The sequence below is a fragment of the Xiphophorus couchianus genome, chromosome 7, assembly GCF_001444195.1.
Source record: "Xiphophorus couchianus chromosome 7, X_couchianus-1.0, whole genome shotgun sequence".
Taxonomy (NCBI): Eukaryota; Metazoa; Chordata; class Actinopteri; order Cyprinodontiformes; family Poeciliidae; genus Xiphophorus; species Xiphophorus couchianus.
The window spans coordinates 5348336-5373856 of record NC_040234.1 but is presented as its reverse complement, the minus strand read 5'-3'; the positions used below and the strand labels follow the sequence as shown (position 1 = coordinate 5373856).

At 40.3% G+C, this 25521-nt stretch overlaps 1 protein-coding gene and 1 long non-coding RNA gene across 2 annotated transcripts in view; one reads left to right on the top strand and one right to left on the bottom strand.

Annotated features, from left to right (window-relative positions):
• Nucleotides 1–22004, top strand: part of itgav (integrin, alpha V) — a 47624-nt gene extending 25620 nt beyond the window's left edge. Inside the window, exons 12-32 of the mRNA XM_028022286.1 lie at nucleotides 1389–1464; nucleotides 2592–2721; nucleotides 3513–3610; nucleotides 4489–4582; nucleotides 4680–4725; nucleotides 5412–5519; nucleotides 5711–5766; nucleotides 6310–6464; nucleotides 9359–9496; nucleotides 10575–10642; nucleotides 10746–10890; nucleotides 11864–11956; nucleotides 13093–13172; nucleotides 15519–15599; nucleotides 15815–15920; nucleotides 17116–17274; nucleotides 18394–18519; nucleotides 18655–18768; nucleotides 19380–19487; nucleotides 19864–19983; nucleotides 20785–22004. Of these exons, the coding sequence (XP_027878087.1) occupies nucleotides 1389–1464; nucleotides 2592–2721; nucleotides 3513–3610; nucleotides 4489–4582; nucleotides 4680–4725; nucleotides 5412–5519; nucleotides 5711–5766; nucleotides 6310–6464; nucleotides 9359–9496; nucleotides 10575–10642; nucleotides 10746–10890; nucleotides 11864–11956; nucleotides 13093–13172; nucleotides 15519–15599; nucleotides 15815–15920; nucleotides 17116–17274; nucleotides 18394–18519; nucleotides 18655–18768; nucleotides 19380–19487; nucleotides 19864–19983; nucleotides 20785–20877 (2194 nt within the window). The 3' untranslated portion in view covers nucleotides 20878–22004. The remainder of the gene's footprint in view (nucleotides 1–1388; nucleotides 1465–2591; nucleotides 2722–3512; nucleotides 3611–4488; nucleotides 4583–4679; nucleotides 4726–5411; nucleotides 5520–5710; nucleotides 5767–6309; nucleotides 6465–9358; nucleotides 9497–10574; nucleotides 10643–10745; nucleotides 10891–11863; nucleotides 11957–13092; nucleotides 13173–15518; nucleotides 15600–15814; nucleotides 15921–17115; nucleotides 17275–18393; nucleotides 18520–18654; nucleotides 18769–19379; nucleotides 19488–19863; nucleotides 19984–20784) is intronic.
• A 559-nt stretch (nucleotides 22005–22563) lies between these two features.
• LOC114147730 (uncharacterized) lies at nucleotides 22564–23626 on the bottom strand. The gene is made up of 2 exons (XR_003596119.1): nucleotides 23174–23626; nucleotides 22564–23050 (listed from the first exon to the last, which is right to left on the bottom strand). It is a non-coding gene; the product is annotated as an uncharacterized LOC114147730 (long non-coding RNA).
• Nucleotides 23627–25521: the final 1895 nt, after the last annotated feature.

Sequence of the window (25521 nt, the reverse complement as noted above, 5' to 3'; positions counted from 1 at the left end):
GTGGTTTTCCTGCCTCGTCCTCTAACAGCTGACATTTCCTGGCTGTGGCGCTAAAAACCACTCGTAGGCTTAATGAAGCACGCGTGTAAACCCCACGCCACCTCCTACCCTGGCGGTGTTTAAGTGGAACCAGGCGCACGCTTGGTGTTCAGGTGAAATCATTAAACGCAGAGGTCACATTTGAAGTGTTTACGGCTCTGCTTATTTAGAACTTGTGGAAAAAAATGTATTCATTTACTCAGAAATGTGTTGCATTACATCTGAACAAGGGCAACTCACCACATTTATTGACACCTGTGGAAAGCACTTCAACACCAATGACTTTCTGTTTCCTTTGGATATGAATATGATCATGACACGTCTTTTAGATGCTCTTCAAACTTGGAACATTATGCGAAAATGCCGTCATGTAAAGCAGATGTATGTTGACCTCCGTACGTCTGCACTCACCTAAACCTGCTAATGAGATGCCGTGAGATGTCTCAGTTAACCTTTGCCCCACGTGTAAAAACAACAGGGGGATTTTGGTTTTCTGAAAAATATTAAAACCTGACATTAGCTGCATTTCCATTACAAATCTTTGTCTATATTCTAGTGTCAAGAACACAATTTCACAATTACGAGGCTTTTGTCAGATATGGAATAAAATTGAAATCACACGTCAATAAGCTTGTTCACGCAATAAGTCATTAAAAATTATGGCAATATGGTGAAAACAGTTAGGTGAAATTATATTCACATTTCAGCTGTGGCTGAAGTTTTTGTCTACTTATTCAGGCTTGGCAGCGGCTATGTATGTGGTGGATTGTAGCCGGCGATTTTACAGAGGATTCAACACGTTGGAATGACATAACTTTTCATGAACTGCGACACACCACGGTTGTCTTAAACAGGAAGACAACTACTTCCTCTTGTCGTCTTTGTCGTTTCTACCAGAAGTAACATCCGGTTGCCTATCGCATCACTCGTGATGCGAAAGAAGTCTTTCTGTTCCAGTTTTGCAAAATGCTTCTATTCCTATACGGCTATTAAAAAAACACCTCATCCTAGTGCTAAAACCTCGAAAAATGTGAGTCTCTTCTAAATTACTGTGTTTCTATTAAGCAAATTAATTTTTGTAATTTCAATTGGTTAACGGAAACGCAGCTCGTGTCCGACGGAGGCGAGTCTCTCCTAATTAGAGCAATCATCTGTAACACGTTTATCTTGTCTGCCATTGGTGATTTGCAACCCCTACTCCTAGCTAAAGAGCGCTAATAAACGCAGGAAACTCATTCCTTGAGTGTCGGGTTCCAAGGATGTTTAATTTCAGTGAGTTTTACTGTGAAATGAACAGAGAAGACCAGATGAGACGGTTGGTTCTCATTTTCATGTCGTCTGGGTTTCAGGTTTGTGGACGTGTTGATTGGAGCTCCCCTCTTCATGGACCGAGGCTCGGACGGGAAACTGAGGGAGGTGGGACAGGTAGGAAACACACACATCAACACACACACACACACACAACAAATATCATTGTCGTAGCCATTCACTCCTTGTGCCAGTCACAAGGAGTGAATGGCACACGAAGCCATTCACTGAATGTGCACACGTAGCAAAGCAGCTGGAGGAGATCAAGATGAATCCCTGTCAACACAGTAGATGTTTTTTTCCACACCAGTGGAAAAAAAATAAAGATAAAAAAAAAAAACCCACCCTGAATACTTGCGCTGTCATGACGACACAGATGAGTAAAAACATTTCACACGTGACAGTTCGCCTCTGCAGAGATCCTTCTCTGAATATGTCTAGCTTGTATTGTTTTTATCATATTCTGCATAAAATGCTCTTAAACTATTACCAGATGAACCCAACATTAAAACATGTTATCTTTTGAAATACAACAACTGTAATAATAAAATGGCAATGGGAATAATCTATCATTTAAATTAATTTGATTTAGAAATAATTAAATTGTATTATAGATTATGTTTAAAGTTTTTGTCTAAATACTATAAAAACTATAAAACACTTTGTTTTTAACCCAAGGTTTGTCAGACTGTGAGAATCTTCAGCTGACCCTTGGCCAATTTGTTCCCCCTACAGTCTAATTCACATATATTTTTGGGATTTTGATGAAGGAGTTAATTTAAGAGGCTCCCCAAAGAATCAACACGTTAGCTTTGAAGCATTGGGAATCATTTCTGCTTATCTGTTTTAAATAAAAATACTTGTTAAACATTTGTGTTTCATTCCTGGTTATCATTGGTCTATTAAAGGCTGGAACAAGATTCATGTCCAGACTTTCTAAAAAAAAAAAAAAACACATTTCTGAACTTTTGGCTGTTAGGTAAAACCAGAACCCATTTAGTCTCATCTACTTTTATGCATTAGTTCACACTTTAACCTGATTCCCTTTTAATAATTTTGTTTATGGTTTGAGATGGAAATGTATCCAACATCTCACTTGTCCCTCTTTAGGAATACATATAGATATGTATTGCCTGCTCCAAATGATCCACAAAGTGATGATAAATATAAGAGAGGAAATGAGTAGTTGGTGCAGGATTGATCCAGCAGACAGAACGTGTAATTTGTTGCTGCGTGTTCTCCAGGTGTCCGTTTACCTGAGCCGAGGCGGCTTCTCCTTTCAGCCGCCGCAGCTGCTGACTGGAGCGGAGGTTTACGCCAGATACGGCTCGGCCATCGCAGCGCTGGGGGACCTGGACAGGGACGGGTACAAAGGTTAGACCCTCCGGCATAATGTCTGTTGCTTTACTAAAACCAGATTTTACTGTGAGGCACGGCACACGGCCGTCTGCGCCAGGCGCATGGAGAAAATTCAGTTGGAAAACTAGAGTTGGGAGTTTTCAGAATCCAAAAGATCAGAAAAAGGATGATGGGGAATCTGTGGCCACATGGATGGATATCACACATATTCTGCTCCTGTCTCACTCTGAGAAAAATAATAGGATTCGAAAAAACCTGAATGTGTAAAACACTATGTATGGGATGCCTGTCATGCCCAGTGACGTGCGGTGAGGTTCATAGCTGGTGAGGCACTGACTTTATCATAATCATATTTACAAACATAGAACAGCTAAATGAGTCCAACAAGACTTTGTATCAATTTGAATAACATATTAAAAACAACTAATATTTTTGTCGTTTAGTGCATATTAATATTTATTCAGCAATTTAGCAGGAAAAACTGTTTTTGAATTGGCTATATGTCAATATATGGTTTTCGATTGAAATGAATTAATTACTTACAGACTCTGCATCTCTACTAACGATGTAATTATCTTGATACTTTCTTGTAATTGTTCAAGGAAAATTTCAATAAAAACTAGAAACAGATTTTAATTTAGACCCTGAAACCAAGTTTTGCACGTCAAACAGCTGAAAGCTCCCCTGACCGTTCTCACTGAAACGATCCAGACGTGTGAACGTAGTCATGGCTCCGTGCTGCAGTCGTCCGTTTCCATGACGCTTCATCTTTGAGCAGACTCTGACCCCAGTGTCTCCCTCCTCAGACGTGGCCATCTCTGCTCCCTACGGAGGCCCGAACCACAACGGCCTGGTCTACATCCACAACGGCCACGCCTCGGGGATCGACTCCACAGCCTCTCAGGTAAACTTTGACCGCCGGCTTTAGACGCGAGCTCATTTCACCTGCATGAGAAGCCCCGACACGAAACCAGGGTCACAGTTGACCCGATCTCGTCACACTTACTCCGTCCTGTCCTGTGAAGCCGAGTTTGATCAGCGTGTTTCTGTTGTGGTAGCACCAAATTAGCTACAGACCTTTCACAATAAGAGGCTTAACAATGAACTATTGGATCATTTTTTCCCAATAGGATTCTGAGAGTCCTTTGCTGGACTTTCAGAATCAGCTTCTGCTGTCGTTGTACAGAAGCAAACAACACAAGACATGGGTAGACAGGAACCTGATGCTGCAGTCATCATGGGAGGCGCTCCCCTTACATGAGATGGGGGGAAAAAAATAACATGAAGGTAGAGGAGGGGAAAAGTATCTCTCAAAAAATATATATATTCACTTTGTTGGACTCTTTTGTATTTAAAACTGTGAAAATGATATTTCCTTCCTCTGAGGCAGCTTTGTTCTACATAAATTCCTTGTTTTTCTCATGACACGGTTAAAAACAAATTAAAAACCTTTGTGTACATTTGAAGTTACTGTCTGTTAACTAAAATCATTTAGTCTACAGCATAGGGGGAAAATATTCAAGCCCTAAATATTTATTAAAAGCTTATTTTTTCACCACTAATGCTCCAGAAAATGCTCAGAAAGGGTCCGGTGGGATTTAGTGTTCAGTTTGAAATCAGCTGACTTAACACCCAGGTTTGGTTTTGATCTCCATTTTTACCTCATTCCAATGTTATCACATTTATTTCAAATGAACAAAATACATTTTAAAAAAATGAGCCAAATGAATAAAAATTCAAGATTCACAAAATAAACCTTTTTCCGTCTTTCCTGCCCCTCAGGTCCTGCAGGGTAAATGGGCGTCCAGCTACATGCCTGCTAGCTTTGGCTATTCCATGACAGGAAGTACAGACATAGACCAGAACGGATACCCAGGTAAACTTTACTCACACCAACACTTTTATAAACGGATCCATTAAGGCTTCTTAACACTCTGCTGGGAATAAAACTGAACCGTGGTTGTGTCCAACAGATTTGGTAGTTGGAGCATTTGGAGCGGACAAAGCTGTTTTATACAGGTAATCCCATCTAAATCTCATTTTCTGCCTTCTTGTGTGTTTGTGTGTGTGTGGTACACATGTATGTGTATATATGCGTGTGTGAGTGTGATCACCTGCTGATGCCTCTGACTGAAAGGGAGAAGTTTAATGAGCGAGGCCACCTCTGATATCAAAGAGCTGCTGTTTTTCATTCACTTCACTCCTACTGGCTTTATAGAAGCTACAAATACAGAGGAGCATTCACATGATGCTTTATCTGTCCTCCTTAGTGTTGGAACACATTAACGCTTCTTAATCCATGGTGATATTTTGTGGTGATATTGTGATAGCGATACAAGTGACGATTTATTAAAGTTTTAGGTAACTGTATTGTTGAGCGTCACAGCAATTGTAGCCCTTGAAAAACATTCCAATTTGTCAAATGTTTCTTTAGGATAAAAGTTGCATAAAAAGTGTGATTTGTATCACTAAACTGCTCCCTGAACCGGATTTAGTCATATTTCCACACAAATTCATATTTCTTTATGCTTTTATTGGACAGACAGTGGAGGAAAATAGTAAAACTAACAATCCTGAGAGTTTTAAACATAATTAAATGTAATTTATTGTGACCAGGATAAATCTGGATTCTTATCGTACCGAGAAATTTATCACGATAAACGATGCGATAAATGCCAACCTTCATCTGTGTTTCTGTGCATCAGAGCTCGTCCAGTGATCAGTGTGAACGCTACATTAGACATAAGCCCCCAGATCATCAACCCAGAGGAGAAGAACTGCACCATTCCTCAAACCAACACGAAGGTGTCATGGTGAGTGCTCACATCTCGTATGAATTGTCGGTATTTATCCTGACACTGTAGGTTTTCTACTATTATATATTTCAGCTAAACTCTCATGAAAGTTTAGTGGTTTTAAGTAAACCCTTAGCTTTACTGAAAGCAGACTCCAGTCATGTCAATGTGTCTGATTTTCACTGAGATCAGGTTGTTTGGCTTCACAGTTTTAAGGTGAAGTACTGTCTGGCAGCCGGCGGGTTTGGAGCTCCATCCTCTCTGAGTGAGTGAAACGGCTGCAACCATTTATGGTTACAGTCAGTGACGCAAGACTATGGATCAAGTATTTCACAAATTCAATTTAAAAAGTGAAAGTTCTTCTTGTTATTATACAGCTAGTGAAAACATGACATTCAGTTTCGACTGCATCATTACATCGGACCAAAAACACTTTAAACACTTTAACACAGAATGTTCTGGCCATGTGCAGCACTACTAATTTGGTCTCCAAATTTTCAAACCATGTTTCCACCAATGTTCTTTTTTTAAGCATGTTTTTAAGTACAGCGTTGGAAAAGGTTAATGGAAAAAAGTTTTATTCTTGCTTGAGGTAGCTTTTGACTTTCCTGTGTTTGTGCCTTCCTAGAGGCACAAAAAGACTTTGTTGAGTTTCTTTTCTTCAGCCTGGCAGCTGGTAGCAACACGTAGGGGAGGGGGGCTCTACTCTACTTTCCACAGAGTCTGTAAAAGCTCCTGTCACTTGTTTTATTCATATTGTAGGAATACTGTGATGGAAAATGTTCCGTGTTCCTACTTCCTGCCGCAGGTTTTCGTGTGGACCTCACGCTGGATCGCCTGAAGCAGAAGGAGGCGACCAAACGCGCCCTCTTCCTCCACAGTGCAACCTATCAGTACTCTAAGAACATGACGGTGAACAGCAACAGACGGCTGGCCTGCGAGGAGCAGGAAGTCTACTTAAGGGTGAGGAAGTCATAGACCAAGGGTCACCAACCTTTTTGAGACTGGGAGCTACTTCACGGGTACAGAGTAACACGAAGGGCTACTTGTTTGATACAGACATAAATTTTCTTGGCTCAGCCTTTATAACAATAATAAATATATGTATATGAGTGAAATTTGAACCTCCTGTTGTTCTAAGATCCCGACTGAGCTCCTTGCAGTGTGTGCGGTTCTGGCGGGGTTGCCGATTTATTTTTGTGGTTTCGCGAACTTAAAAGCTGACGGGTCACCCGCTGGCTGACACCAGCAGATGTCGAGAAAAGAAATGTCCGACAAATCGGAAGGTACAAAACTATCATTGCACCTGACCTGCAAGAGCACAACCACCTCTCCAACGCGCATCATGTGCGCGTCACACAAAAGCAGCACAAACCTAAACCACTAAAGCAGCACACCCTTTTTTTTCTGTTTTTTTACACAAATGATGCTAAATAATAAAGACATGGAAGCGAAGCCTATATACCCATGAGATTCACGGAAAGAGGAGGATGTTGATTCCCAGGTTCAGGTGGTGTCAGACGTCCAAAGGAGGAGAAAGTGAAGCAACAATGTTTGCTTAATTTCTACTCTTTTGGGGAACATTTCGACTAGATTAAATTGTTTAACTCACAGTCTTAGCACGACGCTCAGGAAGAGCAGCAGATGTCAGCTAGCAGGTGACCCATCAGCTCTCCAGTTCAGGAAACATCAAAGAAGCTCAGAAACCGACGACCCGCCAGAACCGCACACGGTAAAAAGCTCTGCCGGGACCCAAACCACTCTTCGAACTACGGGAGGTTCAAACTCCTGTCATTCATTTTTAGCTTACAGAAAAAGCGCCAAGCCGCCAAATAAACAAAAACAAACTGACCAATAAGATTTAGGCTTTGGCGTGCCCTTTGACCCCCACAGACTCAGATGTGCGCTACGTACAAGATGTTTTGACACACAAGATCTTTTTTTTTTTCTCCACAATTTTGTTAATTGTAAAGAGAGTTCGATAATAAAACTTTCAGAAATTATTATTTTCTTTTTTTACTTCAAGGAAAATCTTAAGGTAGGCAGAGCTGGTGCAGCCGTACAGCTGCAGGCGCTGCTGCCCTCCGATAAAATCCTGCAGACGTCTGCGCTTAGTTCTGAACTTTAACCATAGAAAAGAGTTTTATGCATAGAGCAATTTATTTTAAACATTTTTTATAATTTACTTTTTAGAGAAATTCTAGATATAAACAAATGTTATTAATTCAATGTAAAAATATTAAATTAAATAATTTCTTTGGCTATTTTTAGAACTTGCTCCGCGGACAATTTTCTTCTGGGACAATTTATTTTCCAGCAAAATTTGTTACAGTGACAGGCCCACATGCGATGTTGAGGACTTTCAGTTATTCATGATGTGCGGATCCAGCTTTCTGCCGTCAGTCGGCTTCTTTCCATCACAGCCTCCCTTCCCCTTTTACATTCTGTTCCCACAGAAGTGTATTTATTACTGCAACTCTTCGAAGGCCTGTGTGATGCCTTATTTGCACACATAGTGAAAGAGAGATTGCGCTATCATTACAGATTACATCAATGTTCAGCTATGTAAAAGGGCCTTGAATTATTACTCATACCCCTTTGGTTTTATGGGACAGACCAACACAGAGTGTAATGAAAACTGTATACATATATATTTTTTTTTAGAATACAAACCTGAATAGTTCCCATTTGTTTTTAACCCATTTTGCTCTCTTTTCTTGTTCATAAAATCCAGTGCAACCCAGTGTTTGTGGAGGCCACCTACTTCCACCTGTGTTTAATTTAATGTCGGTATAAATCCAGATGTTCTGGGAAGCAGGAGAACAAGAAACACGTCAGATAAGTTCAGAGAGCAAGCTGTGAGGAGATTGATGCAGGATTAGGTGTGGGGAGAAAACTTTTCAGTCCGTTACTGCTAACTCAGACTGAATTACTCTACAATGATTACAGATTATTTACAACGAAGCTGTATTTGTTTTAAAATGTGACTAAATCTCATCTCTTGGATGTACCTGTAGACCTCCATTAACCTCTCCAGCGCACCCAACATGATATGTGTTTACAGGGTGTCCACAGGGTCTTAAAAAGTCTTTAAAAGCCACAAATTCATGTATGTAAACCTAAGGCCTTAAAATGTCTTAAATTCATAAAATAAAAAGTAGGTTGACCTCAGAAATGTTACTCACAGGTCTTAAATTCTGTCATGCAGGACTATTTAATCTCACATATGTACTTTTCTGTCAGGCAAAAGTTTGAGTCACGTGCTGACTGAAACTGTTAACTAGCTGCTAAAGAACCCTTAATAGCTAGCTAGCTTTTTTGTGCCCATCTGTGGTAAATGCTAATGTATTGCTAATTGGCTAGATAAGGTTAATTTTCGGCACTGGTTCATTTATATATTTTTTTTAACCAAATGAGCCGAGGCTATACGCATTCTGTGCAACAACAAAATTGCTAGACAATATGGAGTTTAGAGAGCCTTACGCACAGAGTGGCTACTAAGAGCCACAAACGGACCCCAAAAATGTCAGATTTGCTCCACTTGATTGTAACAAAGCAGGATCTTCCAGCCATCCCCTATATTTAAGGTTTCCTCAGTCTTAATTTTAATCCAAGGTGGCCTTAAAAAGTCTTCTATTTGACTTGCTGAAACCTGCAGATACCCTGATTTAAGTGGGCATAAGTATTCTGCACATATTAGTCATCCACCTGTGTGACCTCATATGAAAGTGTAAAGAGAGGCTGGGAAAGGCAAGAGTTTGAAAACAGACAAAAAATACCGAATATTCCCATAAAATTAAACTGAGAAAAAGTCAACCTGAAGCTGCACATCTGATTCCCTTCTCCTCATCACCCAGGACGACCGCGAGTTTCGGGATAAGATCACTCCCATCTCCGTGGCGATGGAGTACAGTCTGGACTACAAGCTGGCTGCAGATCAGACCGGACTGCTGCCCATCGTCAACATCTGGGCACCAACTAACGTCACCAAGCAGGTACTCACTGCAGACGGGGCTGGGGGTCTTCTTCTATGTAAGCACTGTGTCAGGGGTGTCCAAAGTGTGGCCTGGGGGCCATTTGTGGCCCTTGGATATTTATTTTTTTTGGCCCCCAGTTGCAGATCAACAATGATTCAGATTTGCCTCGACAAGCACAGGTGGCTGATACAGATGTAGACTATTTATTTGTAATCAGGGTAAAATTATTACCAACATAATTTTCTTACTATGGAAAATGTTAAGAATGACACAACATGTATCCAGAGACTTTTAATGCAATCAAATCAGATTTTATTTAATTTATTAAACTGCTAAACATGGGAAGCGTTTTGAAGGAAAGTGACCCAAGTCCTGTTCTTATAACTGATTAGTAAATTTGTTCAGTCGAGCCTGAAAACGTATTGGGGCCATATTAAGAAAAAAACTAAGCAGCAAAATTATGACTTTATTATCATAATAAAACGACTTTGTTGTCGTAATTTTCTTACTTTATTCTCATAAGTTAATGACTTTATTCAAATTCAGTTCAGTTCAAAAATACTTTATTGATCCCAAAGGGAAATTAAATGTTGTTTTAATACTGTTTCCATAACACTCTGAACTTTACTCTCGTGATTTTATCTTCTTATTTTCTTAGTGTGCTCCTAATACTTCGTTGTGCTTTTAATACAGCAAACTTAAGAAAATAGAGGATTTTTCTAGGAAAATGCTCTTTCTACAAAAAACTTTTTTCCTACAATAAAACCCTAAAATTGGATTAAAATTTTATTTTCTCTTGTTTTCTTCTTTTCTTATTTTATTTGATGGACCTGCGAGAATTTTGTCTCGACAATCTTGGCTCACGTGTCAAAAGTGCCACTGTTGCTATGGTAACTTAAACAGAGAAGTTAAATCGGCACCATGTTAGCACAGAGCTAGACTCAGAATGAAGCCCATAGTGTTGCCTTGATTGTAAATGAGACACTACAGGAAAAGTAAATCTCCCTCTAGTGGCTGTTCTTGGTCCTGAACCACTTGGTTACTCTGACAGTAAGAGTCTGATTTTCTGTTCTCACTTCTTCCCCATGTGTGCCAGGCTCACATTCTGCTGGATTGCGGCGAAGACAACATCTGCAAACCCGACCTCAAGCTGTCGGTGAAGAGGTTGGTGCAGCGAAGTCGATTAAATAGAACCAGTCATGGAGACATAACGGCGTTAAAGAGTTATTAGAGGTTGTAACTGTCTGCGTCCTCTGATTGGCCGCAGCGACCGGCAGAAGATCTACATCGGCGACGACAACGCCCTCACCCTGATGGTCACGGCTGAGAACAAGGGCGAGGGCGCCTACGAGGCCGAGCTGCACGTCTACCCGCCTCAGCAGGCCGACTTCACCGGGGTGGTCCGCAGTCAGGTAGACCTGGTCGCATCTCACGTTTTCCATCCAGAGCGAACGCCAAAAAGTCACATAAAACACAAAAAATTATCTTTGAGGTCTCAAAGTAATCCATGTCTTCATGTGCATGGATTACGACAGAACCTGTAGAACTCGTGATCTCATTTTGTGAAAAAAAACTCTTTGATTTCCTCTGCTTGGGAATAAAAATGTTAAATATGCTGGTAGCGACTCACCTGACAGAGGAAGTCATCAGAAAACTACAAAGCTAGATGTGAATTAGTGTTCCCCTGTTAGTGTGTCTTTAAATAAGATTATCTTAGGACGGTTCAATGTTATCTTCTTTGACGAGTGTGTTTTTACAGTTTCTATTTATTTGGACTTTGAATTCAGAAATAAAAAAAAAATCTAACAGGAGGAATGTTGGAAAGGTTTGCTTTTGTATAAGTTTGAACAGGCATTACTTAATAGAAATAATTAATTTTTTAACACATCATCAAAATATCAGTAGCAGGATTTTGAGACGATCGTTCAAACAACTGTGTATTTAAAAAAATAAAATAAATCTGCTCACGTCAGATCCTAGTAACTCACCTACTTTTCTCATTAAAACAACTTTTTTTTCTCGTAGTTTTAAGACTTTTTTGTTTGTTGTTGTTCTGAAAATTGCGTCTTTTGTGCGCTAGTGTTACGACGATGTTCTCACACTTCAGCACACTTTCACAGCCTGGCCCTGATGCTCGGCGCTCCCAGAAGGCCGGGATGGTTTAAATGAGCACCACTTTCTGATGACTTTCTTTCTGTCATTTCTAATTTTTATTTTAGAAAAGAAAGCAAGCATTAAAAAAAAAACACGATTCAAATCAGAAACTGGATCTGGTATAAAAAAAGACAGAACGTCTGTTTATTTCTTACCTAAGATCTCATCCATTATCACTGTTAACGTGTATGGTGACGTTGTGGCGTTCCTTCCTGCCTGTTTCTTCCGCAGACTCTGTCCAGGCTCTCCTGTGCTTACAAGAAGGAGAACGAGACCAAGATGGTGGTGTGCGACCTGGGAAACCCCATGAAGAAAGACACTACGGTCAGTTAGAGGCAACGCAAGGAAGTCAACACTCGGCATCTTTAAAAACATTACAGAGTAAATTACATATAGCCCCTCGGAAAAGGACTCAAGGTCATCTTGAACCTTGTCACATTTAGTCCCAACACAACCAAAAATGAGATAAAATGATCAATGCAGGTTTATTAGAGAACATTAATGAACAGGTGACATCATGTTCAGTTGAAGGGAACTCTGGTGTTTATGTCAATGCCAAGCGGACTGGACACCGCCCCAAAAGCAGGAAGCAGGCGTTGGCTCGAAGCATTCTGGGTAAATGCAATCAAAACAAACATGCGAGTCTAACGCTAGCGAGAGAAATGACTCGCAGTCTTTTACCAACGATGAAAGAAAAATCCTACAACCGCTAAAATCTGACGCTACACCATTTTGATTACATTTTGTGAAGAAGGAAGTTGCGCTTCAGAGGCTTTCCTGTCGTTTCCTTCAGTGGTTCTTGGTGCAGCGCCCCCACAGGCGAGGAGGGGAACAGGTTTTTCACAGAGTTTGGATCATTTGATTTGCTGAAAATGTAGCAAATGTTGCACTTTTGGTCCCCAATCGAGGCGATTCTATCAGACGTATCAGGTGGGGAAACACCCAAAGTGACATCCCAGGCTTCCCACATCCCACAGAACTCTGTTAAGTCCAACATCCAAACATGGAGAGAGTCCGAAGCAACCGTTCACTTTACACATCTGGTCCTAATGGAGGAACGTCAGGAAGAAAACGTTTGTTGAAACAAAACCCTTTTGAAGGTTAAAAACAAGCCATGTGAGGGACACAGTGAACATGTGGTCAAATCAGAGCAAATTTAGCAAAACACAGCAAAAAACTCAGTTTACAAAGTATTCACAGGGCCTGAAGAGAAGCACAATCATTTATGTTCAGTTTATGTTTTTTTTTGTGTTGGTCGGTCAAATATATTCCCAATAAATTCCACTAAAATTTGTTGTTGTAAATTGACAAAAAGGTGCAAGGGGTGTGAATACTTTTGGAAATCCCTCTCATTGTTTTAAGATATTTTAGGAAGTATCCTGAGACGTTTTGTGTGTGTGTGTATCTCTCCCCGCTCTCTCATTGGTCCTCGGCTCCTGTTCTGTGGTCTCATTGGCCAGATCCTGGCGGAGTTGGGGTTCAGCGTACACCAGCTGTCGGAGGAGGACACCTCCATCAAATTCGACCTCCAGATCGTCAGGTATGCCCCCGTCGCTGCCTCCGCAGTTTTAACCAGAATGAGAGCAGCTCCACCTGCTGGCTGAGCGAGGAAATGGTTTTATTTCATGGGGAACAGTGAACACAAATCTCGATGTGTGCTGCCTTACAGAAGCCAACAAGTAACTCAGTAGGAAGCTGATTTCGTTAGTCAAGACTTGTCTAAATGCCAGAATGCATTCTCTCTCATGAAAGTGAGAGAATGCATCGCCCCCGGCGTTCGCCTGTGTGTTTGTGTTTCTGTGGTAGAGGGGGGAGGGGGGACTGAACTATGTTAATGAGAGGTTTGAGCAGGATTTGGTTTCACTCCTCCTCGCCTCTCTGGTTCATTTCCTCAACTTTAAAAGTGTGAGCCTAAAGAAACTTACATCTGGAGCTGCTGCAGAGCTGTGTTGCTCTATTATAATGCACCATTGATGTACCGCATTTTTGTATTTTCCAGACTAAAAAAATGCGATATGAAGATGGGGGGAGAAAGAAAACGTATATAAGACGCACTGGAGTATAAGTTGCTTTTATCTAGACATTATTAAATGTAAATCCCCTGATATGATTCGATAAAACTTTGCTTTTCAGACAGTTATGTTTAATCCTCGGTTTATTTCTGTCAGAATGAATTAATATTCAACGCATCAGTCAAAAAAATGTCATTAAAAGGAAAGAAAAAAAAGTCCCAGGACCAACCAAACTATGGAGACAGTGCAATGGCGAGGGGCTCTATGGCCAGATCAAAAAGTAGGGGACTAAGAGGGCAGCCCTGACGGGTGCCTCTTTGTAATTTAAAAGGTTTTGAGGTCTGAAAGTTGGTACGAACCGTGGCAGACGGTTGCTGGTGTAATAGTTTAATCCATGAAATGAAGTTTCCTCCAAAGCCAAATCTACTAAGGACCGCAAAAAGATAATCGAATTCAACCTGGTCAAAGACTTTCTCAGCGTCCAAAGAGATGACACACTCAGCCGAATCTGTCGCACTAGAATAAACGATATTAAGCAGCCTTCTAACATTAAAATATGAGTGCCGACCTTTAATGAAGCCCGTTTGGTCTTTTGAAATAACCGATGGTAAAACGGTTTCAAGTCTACGGGCAAGAATTTTGGCTAAGATTTTGACATCTGTATTTAGGAGAGAGATAGGTCTGTGTGAGATGCATTCCACTGGATCTTTGCCCTTTTCTGAAATAAGTGTGATACAAGCTTGGTAAAATGATTGAGGAAGGGGTCTGTGTTTAAAACAACCAGTAAGGGTGGAGCTGAGCTGCACAGAGCTTTTGAACAGTTCAGGACACTGATTCAGAGCATATTTTACATCAACCTCTTTGATTTGTTGAATCAGGTTGTTCTGTTCATAGGTGGCCTGTTTTTTTAATTTTGGCTGAATAGGCAATATTCTGGCCTCTGATATTGGCCTTAAAGGCATCCCGTACCACAAGGCTGGAGGTCTCGTGGGAAGAGTTGGTAGCAAAAAAGAAACGTATCTCATCTTGAATAAACTTTACAAAGTTTTCATCCGACAGCAGGGTTGAATTGAAACGCCATGGTCCAGTTCTTAGGGGGAAGTGAGGAAGGGACAAAGTGAGTGAAACGCATCTGCTGCAGCCATTTAGAATCTGTAATAAAATAATCGATTCTTGAATAGGTTTTGTGTACATGTGAGAAGTACGAATACTCCCTCTTGTCAGGATTTAAAGTACGCCACACATCACACAGCCCGTACTCAGATAGAAAGGTTTGGATGACTGATGCAGATTTGCTTATGACATTACCTTTAAGGGATCCAAACCTGGGTCCAGCCAACAGTTGAAATCGCCCCCGAGGACCAGTGAATATTTATTGAGGTCAGGTAGGGAAGAAAATAGTTGTTTAAAAAAAATTCTCATCATCTGTATTAGGAGCGTAAACATTGACCAGGGCGACCAGAGTGCCGTGCAGTTTCCCACTTACAATAATAAATCTGCCGTGTTTATCAGCCACCACATTATCAAACGGAGTATTCAGGCTGATCAGTACAGAGGCCCCTCATGCCTCAACCTGAAAATGGGAGTGAAAATATTGTCCCCCTCCAGCATGCCAGGACACGACCCCCCGTCCGATCTCCTGATGTGAGTCTCCTGCAGAAACGCCACATCTGTATTAAATCGTTTAATATGTTCCCACTTTTATTTTGACGATTCACCTTTATCACCGCCAGTCAGGAGAAACATGTAGTTCACATTAAAATGAATCTTCCAGAGATGGATATAATTTATCTGTTCCTATATTTATATCAGTGTGGTGTTTTTTTTCTCATTTCTAATTCACGGAGGTGACTGAAGTTGTCGTTGTGTTTCAGCTCTAACCAGTTTCAAAACACGAGTCCTCGAGTGTCCAGCGTCACGCAACTGGACATCCTGGCTAAAGCCTCCATCAGAGGGTAACACACACATTTAGCTTCCTTTCCACACCCTGATTTATTCTTCTTAAATATACAATTTGATCTTTTTTTTTTTTTCCTGTGTAAATGTTGGAAGTAGAGTAGGAACAAACCCAGCAGTCAGACTGTTGTTCCCACTGTCTGCTCTCGCCCATTGTTCTGGGCGTTAGCATGTCGGGACGTATCCATGGAAACCCTGTGTGTTGCTCTCCCAGGTCGTCGTCTCCCTCTCAGGTGCTGCTGCCCATCGCCAACTGGAAGCCCAAAAACCCCCCGGTGCTGGGAGACGACATCGGGCCGCAGATTCTTCACGTTTACGAGGTACAAAAGTCTCAAAGGCAAATAAACAGTTAAATAAAGGGGGCGTGCTGTGGTGGCGCAGGGGGTTAGCACGCCCCACGTTTGGAGGCCTTAGTCCTTGACGCGGACGTCGCGGGTTTGACTCCTGGTCCCGACGACCTTTGCTGCATGTCTTCCCCCCTCTCCTCACCCTCCTTCCTGTCTACCTACTGTCGAAAAAAATACGAGCCACTAGCGCCGCAAAAACTCTAAGGAGAAAAAAAAAGAAAACAGTTAAAGTTAAATATGTTTCTTTTTTTTTTACTTTAAATGTTCAGCAACACACAAAATGGCAGCTGGAACAGGATCTTTTTACTTAATTTTCTTGACATAAGAAGCATTTGCTGCTTCTGTTTATGTTTGCTGTCAGCATTTAAAGTACCACAGTGGAGTATTCAGAACCTTTTTCTTTTTGAATTATGTGTATTTTATGCGTTTAAGGTCACATCATGCCTTACATGTTAGTGTATGTTTTCTGCTGTATTGTCGTTGGTTTTATAGGAATTCATGAATTTTTGAATATTAAATCTAGGGATGCACCGATTACAGTTTTCTGGCCGATCATCAATCTTTAAGAAACCTGCTGGAGGATTTTGAACTGTTTGATTTTTTTTTTTTTTTGTCTGAAAAGTCACTAAATATGGTGACAACAAAGTTGCTAAGTTGGCAGCAGTGTGGTGACTATTATTAATTGAGAGAAGTGGGACAATATCTGATTTTCAGTCGTTTGCAGAGATGAAATCGGTTTCACGTTTCAGTATCAGCCAATCGCCAAACTTCCAAAATTAAGTAAATTGGGGCTGATTTATCGGCGCGCTGCTGAATAAGTGATCTATAAATTTTTGAATTTATTTGCATATTGTAACAATTTTAGAAAACATGTGAAAATTTACAGGAAATTCAAAATATTTATTATAATTTTGTTTTAGTTTAGACCAACTAAAAAGTCCCGACTATTTTTGGTCTTTGTAGATATGTTTAAATACAGCTCTGGAAAAAAGACCACCTAGAATGATCAGTTTCTCTGACATGAAAATTCAGGAGAAATGAGATGAATCGCTCCATCGCCTCGGCCGCTTCTGCATTATTTACCTTTGAGTAAATCGCAGACGTGCCTGGAAGGAGAATTGCATCGCAGTGGCTCTGACCTCACACTGACAGAGTGCTGCTCTTTCAGCTGCTGAACAACGGGCCCAGTACGTTCAGCAAGGCGTCGCTGGAGGTGGAATGGCCCTATCACTTCAGGAACGGCTCTCTGCTCTACATCACCAGCTTTGAGACCGAGGGACCCATCAACTGCACCACGGACGTGGAGATCAACCCACTCAACGTCTCTGTAAGACTCCGGACACGGTTTCCTTCTTTATTCTGCTCTTTTCTACCCATGAAGAGAATTAAAGTGTCTTTACAGCTTTCTCCTTTGGAAGGAGGAAACTGTGAAAAGCAACGGCTTTTCACAGTTTCCTAATGCATCATGGTATTGTTGAACCGTTTTTGTATTTCAGTAATTAAGTTCGAAAAGTAAAACTCGTAGATTCATTACACAGCAGTATCTGTGTCTGGGAATCTTGTCGATTTACAACATTTGCAGCAAAAAGTACATTTTTTTAGGAAATGTGTCTGTAGGTGAAGGATGTTTGATACAGAAACTATTAGCTAGACAGTAAGGATGAAGAGTGCTGACATAACAATTATCTAGCAGAACGTTGGTAAACCACAAAAGTCATTGCTAAAGAAGCTGCCCTTCAGGATTCTGTTAAAAATACGTTAATGGAAAGTTATCTGTATGTCAAGGTGTTCACACATCCCTAAAAAGTCTTAAATTCATGTATCTAAGTTAAAGGCCGTAAAATGTCTTAAATTTATTTTAAAAAATGTAAGTCGGCCTTAAACATGTCAATCTCAGGTCTTACATTTTGACGCGGCAGGACTATTTAATCACGTATGCTATGTAGTGTTTTGTTTTGTTTTTTTGTCATGAGACGTTTCTGTCAGGTGAAAGTTTGAGCCCGAAGCAGACATCTTAGTTGCGTTCTGGGACTCGAGGCTGTTTAAGCTACGGCCAACTAGCTGCTGATAATCCCTTGCTAGCTAGCTAGCCTTTTTGCGTAAGTGTGAATTTATCGGCAGTTTGCTGGATGTTTGCCTTCGCCTCTGGCGCACTTCAGTTGCCAACTTGTACGATTACATGTGCCTTCTGTGCAAAAAAGGTCTAGCACTACGATATAAATATCTTTTTGTACGTTTCTGTTGTGATTCAGGTCTTAAATTTTAATGATACGGGTCTTTAAAAGTCTTAAATTTAAGTTGGTGAAACTTGTGTAAACCCTGCATCGGTTTAGTATCCATAGAAACTACTGTTGTCCTGATTTTTGATTCATCTCACTCTGCGTTCAGTTGGGGTTACAGATCATGCCACTGAATTCCCAGTAAATGTGGTTTCTTTGCCGTTCAGAACCCAGTGCCGACCCAGAAGAACACCAGCGACATCAGAGAGAGAGAGATGGAGGGAGGAAACCCAAGACGTGTGAGGAAGAGAGACCTGGAGGCCAAAGAGACGCAAAACGACTTGCAGATACTGGTACACACACACACACACACACACACACACACAGCACGGCCTGCTTTTATTCCTCACAATCTTTTTATTTTCTCTGTCTTTCCGAGTTTCCTGAATTTATCTTCTGTTTTTATTTGACTGCGTCTGCTTGTTTAGGACTGCAACACGGCCGAGTGTCTGAAGCTGAGGTGTCAGGTCGGTCGTCTGGAGAGGACCAAGAACGCCATCCTGTTCATCTACTCCAGACTGGACGTCAACAACTTCCTCAGGGTACAACAACACAGCAGCTCTTAAAACTGCTCCCTTAAGATTCACGTGCCGGGAATCGTGTCTCCAGCAACGTTTTTTTTTTTTTTTTCCTCATGCGCATTTTGAAGTTTCACGGCAGAAACGGTTGACGGGAGAAACTTCTCTTGAGGAAGTTTTTGGGTTTTCTGAAAAAAAAAAGTCGCTCAAGGGGAGATGGAAACAGATTTAAGTTTGGATGTAGTCCATCCACAGGTGGGTCTGTGCCTTATTAGAGACACAAAACTGAGAAATGTCAGAGTCCAAACCTTCAGTTTGGACGGAGAACTCAACGTTTTTCTGAAATGTGTGGTGTGTGCTTTCCATCTTGTCTATTACAGGCAACATTTGTGGAGATTACACTCCAAACCAGCAGATGGAAACACACCTAATTCACGTTTTCTTTCTGTTTTCTGTTTTGCGACATGTCAGTAGTTTGCTTAAAAGTCATATAACAAAGACGGCTAATGTCACTGAAATGTAGGTTTTTGGGGGGGGTTTTCCCCACAGGCCTTTACGAAGCTTGGTTTTCAAAGGTTGACTGCTGCTTTTGGTGATGTGTTACCTCCTTTGCTTCATCTCGTTTCCTTTCTCAGACTGAGAATCAGAATCGCTCCTACGTGGTTCGATCGACGGCCTCGTTTGAGGTCATCGAGATGCCGTATAAGAACCTGCAGACTGAGCTACCGGCAAACTCCACCACTGTGAGTCCCACTGAAACACTCAGTCATCAGCATACAGCTTGACAGCACCAGAGTTTTCCATGGACAGGAGGCAATGTTGTTAGCTAATGGAAATATATTATCTATAAAGTACAAATACAAATTTTACACTTTGCAAAGTGTAAAATGTGTTAGAATGTTGGTTTCATTTTATCGCTGAAAATCAAAGCTTTTTTCATCTTTTTTTCCCCCCGAGCCCTTTCTGCGTTTGCAGAGGTGATTTGCACACAAAATGTCCAGATCTTTCTTTCTAACATTAGATTCGGAAGAGAACTGTTGAAATCTAGTGGAAGATCTTAAACACCCAGGTGAACTCCTAAAGGAGAAGCTGAGGTCTCCTCCCTGCTCTTGTTTCCAGGTCAGCGTGTCGGTGACGTGGGTGGCTGACACGGCCCCGCCGGTGCCGGGCTGGGTGGTCGCTCTGGCGGTACTCGCAGGACTGCTGCTGCTGGCTTTGCTCATCTTCATTATGTACAAGGTGAGGCTGCTTGTACACAAAGTCGGCCTTCTATCACCTGAAGAACATCTCCAGGATTAGAGGACTTGTGTCTCAGCCAGATCTAGAGAAACTCATCCACACGTTTATTTTCAGTCGCATCGATTATTGCAACGGCGTCTTCACAGGTCAATCCTCCAGCTGCAGCTGATCCAGAATGCTGCTGCTCGTGTTCTGACTAAAACCAGGAAGATAGAGAACATAACACCAGTTTTAAAGTCCCTCCACTGGCTCCCTGTAGCTCAGAGAATAGACTTTAAAATACTGTTGTTAGTTTATAAATCACTGAACGGCTCAGCACCACAATATATTAAAGATCTGCTGTTGTTGTATCAACCTTCCAGACCTCTCAGGTCTTCCGGTTCTGGTTCTGCTCTGCATCCCCAGAACCAGAACCAAACGAGGAGAAGCAACATTCAGCTTCTATGCACCACAAATCTGGAACAAACTTCCAGAAAACTGTAAAACAGCTGAAACACCGACTTCCTTTAAATCTCAACTAAAAACCCACCTGGTTAGAACTGTATTCGAAACGTAATCAATTATGAATTTATCGATGGAACTTGACTTAATGTCATGGTTTGATTGTTGATTCTATGTTGCATGACTTTGGGTTTATGATATAAAGCACTTTGAAATGCCTCGTTGCTGAAATGTGCTGTACAAATAAAATTTGATTGATTGATTAACACTCAGTTTAACTTGCTTTGCCTCACCTTATGCGTTTGTTTGGTAAGAAAGTTTCCCAATGATCTCTTTTTCTTTTCTTCTTTCCTTTCTTAGCTGGGTTTCTTTAAGAGAGTGCGCCCCCCGCAGGTGGACTGCACCGAGAAGGAGCAGCTGCAGCCGGAGGAGAACGGGAACACTGACGCTTAGAGGCTACGATTTTAATACGGAGAGAGAGAGAGAGAGAGAAAGTTAAGGAGAGAAGAAATCAGGGTAAACCAGCCTCAGAGAGAATCACTGTAAAGACTGTTTGGGGGAGGGACAGGTAACTGTATTTGTTTGGCTTTTTTTTTATGTCTTTTTTTTTTTTTTAATCATGTTGCATTCGTGCCAAAACAGAAGCTGGAAAACACTGGTCGCTGATAAAAAAACAAAACCCTCAACGCTTCAAACCCGCTCGTTTTTAAAAGTTTAAGGATCTTTTGGTCTCTTTGTGCGCCTTCACGTCCGCCGACACCGGAGCACTTTTACCTAACGACTCCCATAAACCCGGCGTGGAACTGCGCTGCGGTGCGGCTCGCGCTCCATCTCTGCGGTTCTCTGACATTTAAAGCGACACGTACGAAGCCAGGCAGCCAGGTGTTGAGCTTTCTGTCAGGTTTTGGCCTTTCAACAGATTTGCACATTTCCTCTTTTCTTTTCTGTTTTTTTTTTTTTGTTTGTTTTTGCCTAGTCGCCACATCGAACAGGCAACGAGCTGATTGGTCTTGTCGGCCTTGAAGTCCAGAACTGCTGATGCATAAAGAAACGTGCAGCAGTTGATGGAGGAAGTGCAACAGTAGAGCCAGTATTATTAACTGTAAGTACTGGAGTCACCTGATTGAATTAGGACCAACAGCAGCAATAAAACAACAATACGGATTGAGAAAACTTTAGATTCTTGAATATTTTTGGATAAAGATGAACTATTTGCTCTGAGAGGAGACGATCAGAGTGTCGCAGTAATATATATATTTTTCTTCTTTGTTTTCTCTCCTGCTTTCTGTGGGTGTTTGGTAACAGACTGAAACTTTAGTATGTTGAGTTCTGCTTTGGGAGTGTTTGGAGGGTTTTCTTGTGCGTTTAAATGCATTTTGTACAAAACATTAATGGTGATTTACAATAGTGGGTCCAGCTCTATTTAACACAATCAAGAAACTGTTTTCTTTGACCTTTGATCACTTGGTTAAACCCCGGACCTGCGGAATACGGTTTACAATACATCCTGACCCCTGGAGGCCAATATGTGTTACTACACTAGAAGTATTTTCTTTTTTCAGCCTTTGTGTAGCTAAAAACAAAATACACAACAGACAATGAACAGCTGCTCAGTTATTCTGTTATTTGATGCTATGCAAATGAGTTTGCATTAAATACATCGGAATGCTAACGTTATTAGCAACAATAGCTATTGTTATTTGCTAATGGAAGTAAATGCTACCGTTATTAGCATTTGGATGCATTTAGCGGATAATAATAAGTAGTGATTTTGTAGTTTAGTTTAACTTCATTAAAATGAAGTAGTTTTGTTCTGACAAAGATAAAACGGATTCTCTGGAAAAAAAATATAATAGTCTAAATTTCTTATCGCATGAAGTCAGAGAATCAAACAAACTAAAAGTTCATTTTTATCCTACCTGTGCTGCTAAACAGTACAGAATAATAACCTTCAATTTATTGATGGAATGTATTGATCCTCTTAGAGAGAAAATAGTCAATAATACAAAAAACAATCATCCACACTTAGCGTTTGTTACACTCCTCTGCGGCTGTTTAGCTGTCGCTAACCGGAGCAGCCATAGCAACTGTAGCTAAGGGGCGGGGTTTAATCCGTGGTCACTTGTTACTTTCCTGCCATTTCCTGCACTGAAGTCTCTTTTTTTTCTTTTGTTCATTTTCTTGTAGTTTTCCCTCAGATTTCAAACTGGTGACTGGCAGCTTCGCCAGAAACTTAAAAAGACAAAAATCGGCTGGTTGCTGTTTTCTAATGACTCTGATCTTACTTGTGTTGTGTGTGTTTATGTATTTAAAAGAAAAGAAACAAAAACATTTTTTTTGCTATTTGCCCATATTGGGTTTGCATATTTTGATGACTTCGTTTCAACAGCAGACAGCGAGCGAGAGCACAAAACACACAAAACACGTTCAGAACAATAAATGTTACATTGTTGCTTTTCCACACTGGGTGGATTTATATTCCAGATAAAATATGAACATACTGTACGCCATGTTTACCCACAGTCGCAATCATGGACCTAAACATGTGTAAATAGGGCCACTCATCCTAAACGTACCATAATATTTCTCTCATCTTGGTTTCTTCAGTCTTAGCCACGCTAGCTAGCTACGTAGCACATGAGGCTACGTTTGCTAACGTTAGCTTCCTGTTCGAATCCCTGTAAAACCTTTGAAACTTTGAACAGATTTAAATCAATAAGAGGACACTGAGTAGTTTGGACAACTGTACTTTTAAAATTAGAGTCGTCTCTTTATTAGGATAAAATTATTAAACAGGCCTGGTCAGACTGTTGATTAATATACTATATATATATATTTCCAATCAAACTCGTCAGTATGAATGTTACGTTAATGTAGATTTTCTGTTTTCAGGATGGACTAATAATAAACCAAGTAACTTTAGTGATTTCTAAAGACATGAGTTTGAATTTATTCTAGATTTGCTCCAATCCACACAGAGCGAAACGTGTCCAACCAGACATATATACACATGGTGTCACTAATATTTGCTAAAAGTTTTCTTTATATGTTGCAACTCGACTTCATCGTTTTTGATGGTCAGTAAAGAAAAGAAAAAGACTGAATTACTAGCGTTAATTAATGTTGTTTGGTTTTCTGGCACAGATCTGCCTCTTTAAACATAGTCCAGATATTTTCAGCTGGGTTGAGGTCAGGACCAGTCCACAAGTTTTTATATTAGCCTGTTTCATCTATTGCAGGGAGAAACGCATAAAATAAAAGATTGCACTGTAAAAACACAAAATCTTACCAAGTAATTTTGGTATAGTTTATAGTGAAAATATCTTAGCACATTTAAAATAATCTTATTGACATAAGATATATGGTTCGTAGTCAATAATCCTTAAAGTCGATGGAAAAAGTACTAGTTCTAATGGTGCATTATTTCACTTATAACAAGACATTTTTTCCCAAGTTCTAAGTGAAGTAATGCACCAATGGAAGTAGAACTTTCTCATCAATATTAAGGATTATTGACTCAAAACAAGCTCCTATTTCTTTGCAAAAATATATTTGTTAGTGCACTTGAAATAAGACAAAACTACAACATTTCCACTGGACCTCAGGGGTCTTGAAAAGTTGACTTTAGTTTCAAGTAAGTAAAATGAAAAGGAAATGAAAATGTTGTAGATTCTTGTTTGTTGTGTAAAGGTTCCAAATTTAAATATGAGCTTTTATTTTCTAAAACAGGGAAGTTATTGTATTCATTTATTTAGATGATGACCTTGAAGGCTTTTCCACCTATTTGATAATTTAGAGTTTGTAAAAATAGTCAATACTCATAAAATAAAAAAAAGAAATAGCGTTTTGGGGCTTTTACAAGCTTTTAATTCTGGATGTTTAACTGCACTCAGGGTTTCTGGACTGAACTCGGCTTGGATTCCTAATAAAGCATTGAAATGTAAATTTTGGGGTAAATTCTTTGAAATGGATGTACCACTAACCACAAACTATAATTTAGGACATCAGTGCTTTTATCTAGAATAAGCCAATCTGGATTTTATTTTTTCTTCTTCCTATTTTTATTCCAGATTGTAACTAATTTTAAAGTCTGTCCAGACACTAAAAAGAAAAAGTTAATTATGCAGGAGCCTTTATCACACCGTTGTATTGTAAACCAAAATGACCCCTTTGTAGTTGTATGATTTATGACAATAAATCTATAATAGAATAAAATAGCAATATAACTTTAACACAATTATCCATAATGTTATTGAAACTGAAGGCAGCGTGTAGGAAACTGATGGGAGCCCCGAGTTAATGAGAGAAAATCAACCATAAAGTCACATTTTATTCAAGTCTTGTTTTTGTTTGTTAGTATCATTCCAGCCTGAAAAAATAATATCTTAATATTCTGAGACTGATGCCTGTGAGGGGATTGCGAACTGCAGAGAAACTTTTAACTTTTTGTAGGTGAAAGAGTCACAAATGCAAAGATTTGATTGGTCGACGGGGATCTTAAGGACTTCCTAATGGTAACCGTCTTGATTTGAGTGGCTAAAATCTGCACAAAAACTTGTCTTCTAATGTGGCGCATTTCAAAACTGGTTTAAATCAACTCTTTTTGTTCATGATAAATGACAGATTTTGAGCTCTGTGGTTGTTTATGGCTGAGCTCTCGTCTCACTTTCGCCAGCTGGAGTGAAATCTGCTCACACTCAGTCTGAACCACCTGCAGCTTTTTAATTCTCTGCTCTGCAGTTTTGACATTTGAATCTGAACGCGGTTAAGATTTCTATTTAAAAAAAGAAGAAAATAATGCAAAGTGTAGAGAGTCTAAAAGCAGAATCAGACTCTGTGAACCGACTCGTGGCGATTTGACTCCAGTCCTGCGTTTCTTTTTTGACATATTTAACACCACTCTGTTTTCCTTTCTGCTATGAGTAAATATTGACTTTTTTTTTTCTTTTTGATGTATGTATTCTTACACTTAGAGAGTAAATACTAACAATTTCTAAAAAAAAAAGAGATGATTTCACTGTTGGGCTGAAATAAACAGATTTGTTCACATTTTTTTTGTTCTGTGGTTTGTCTCCACGTTATCTTGGACGAGCGGGA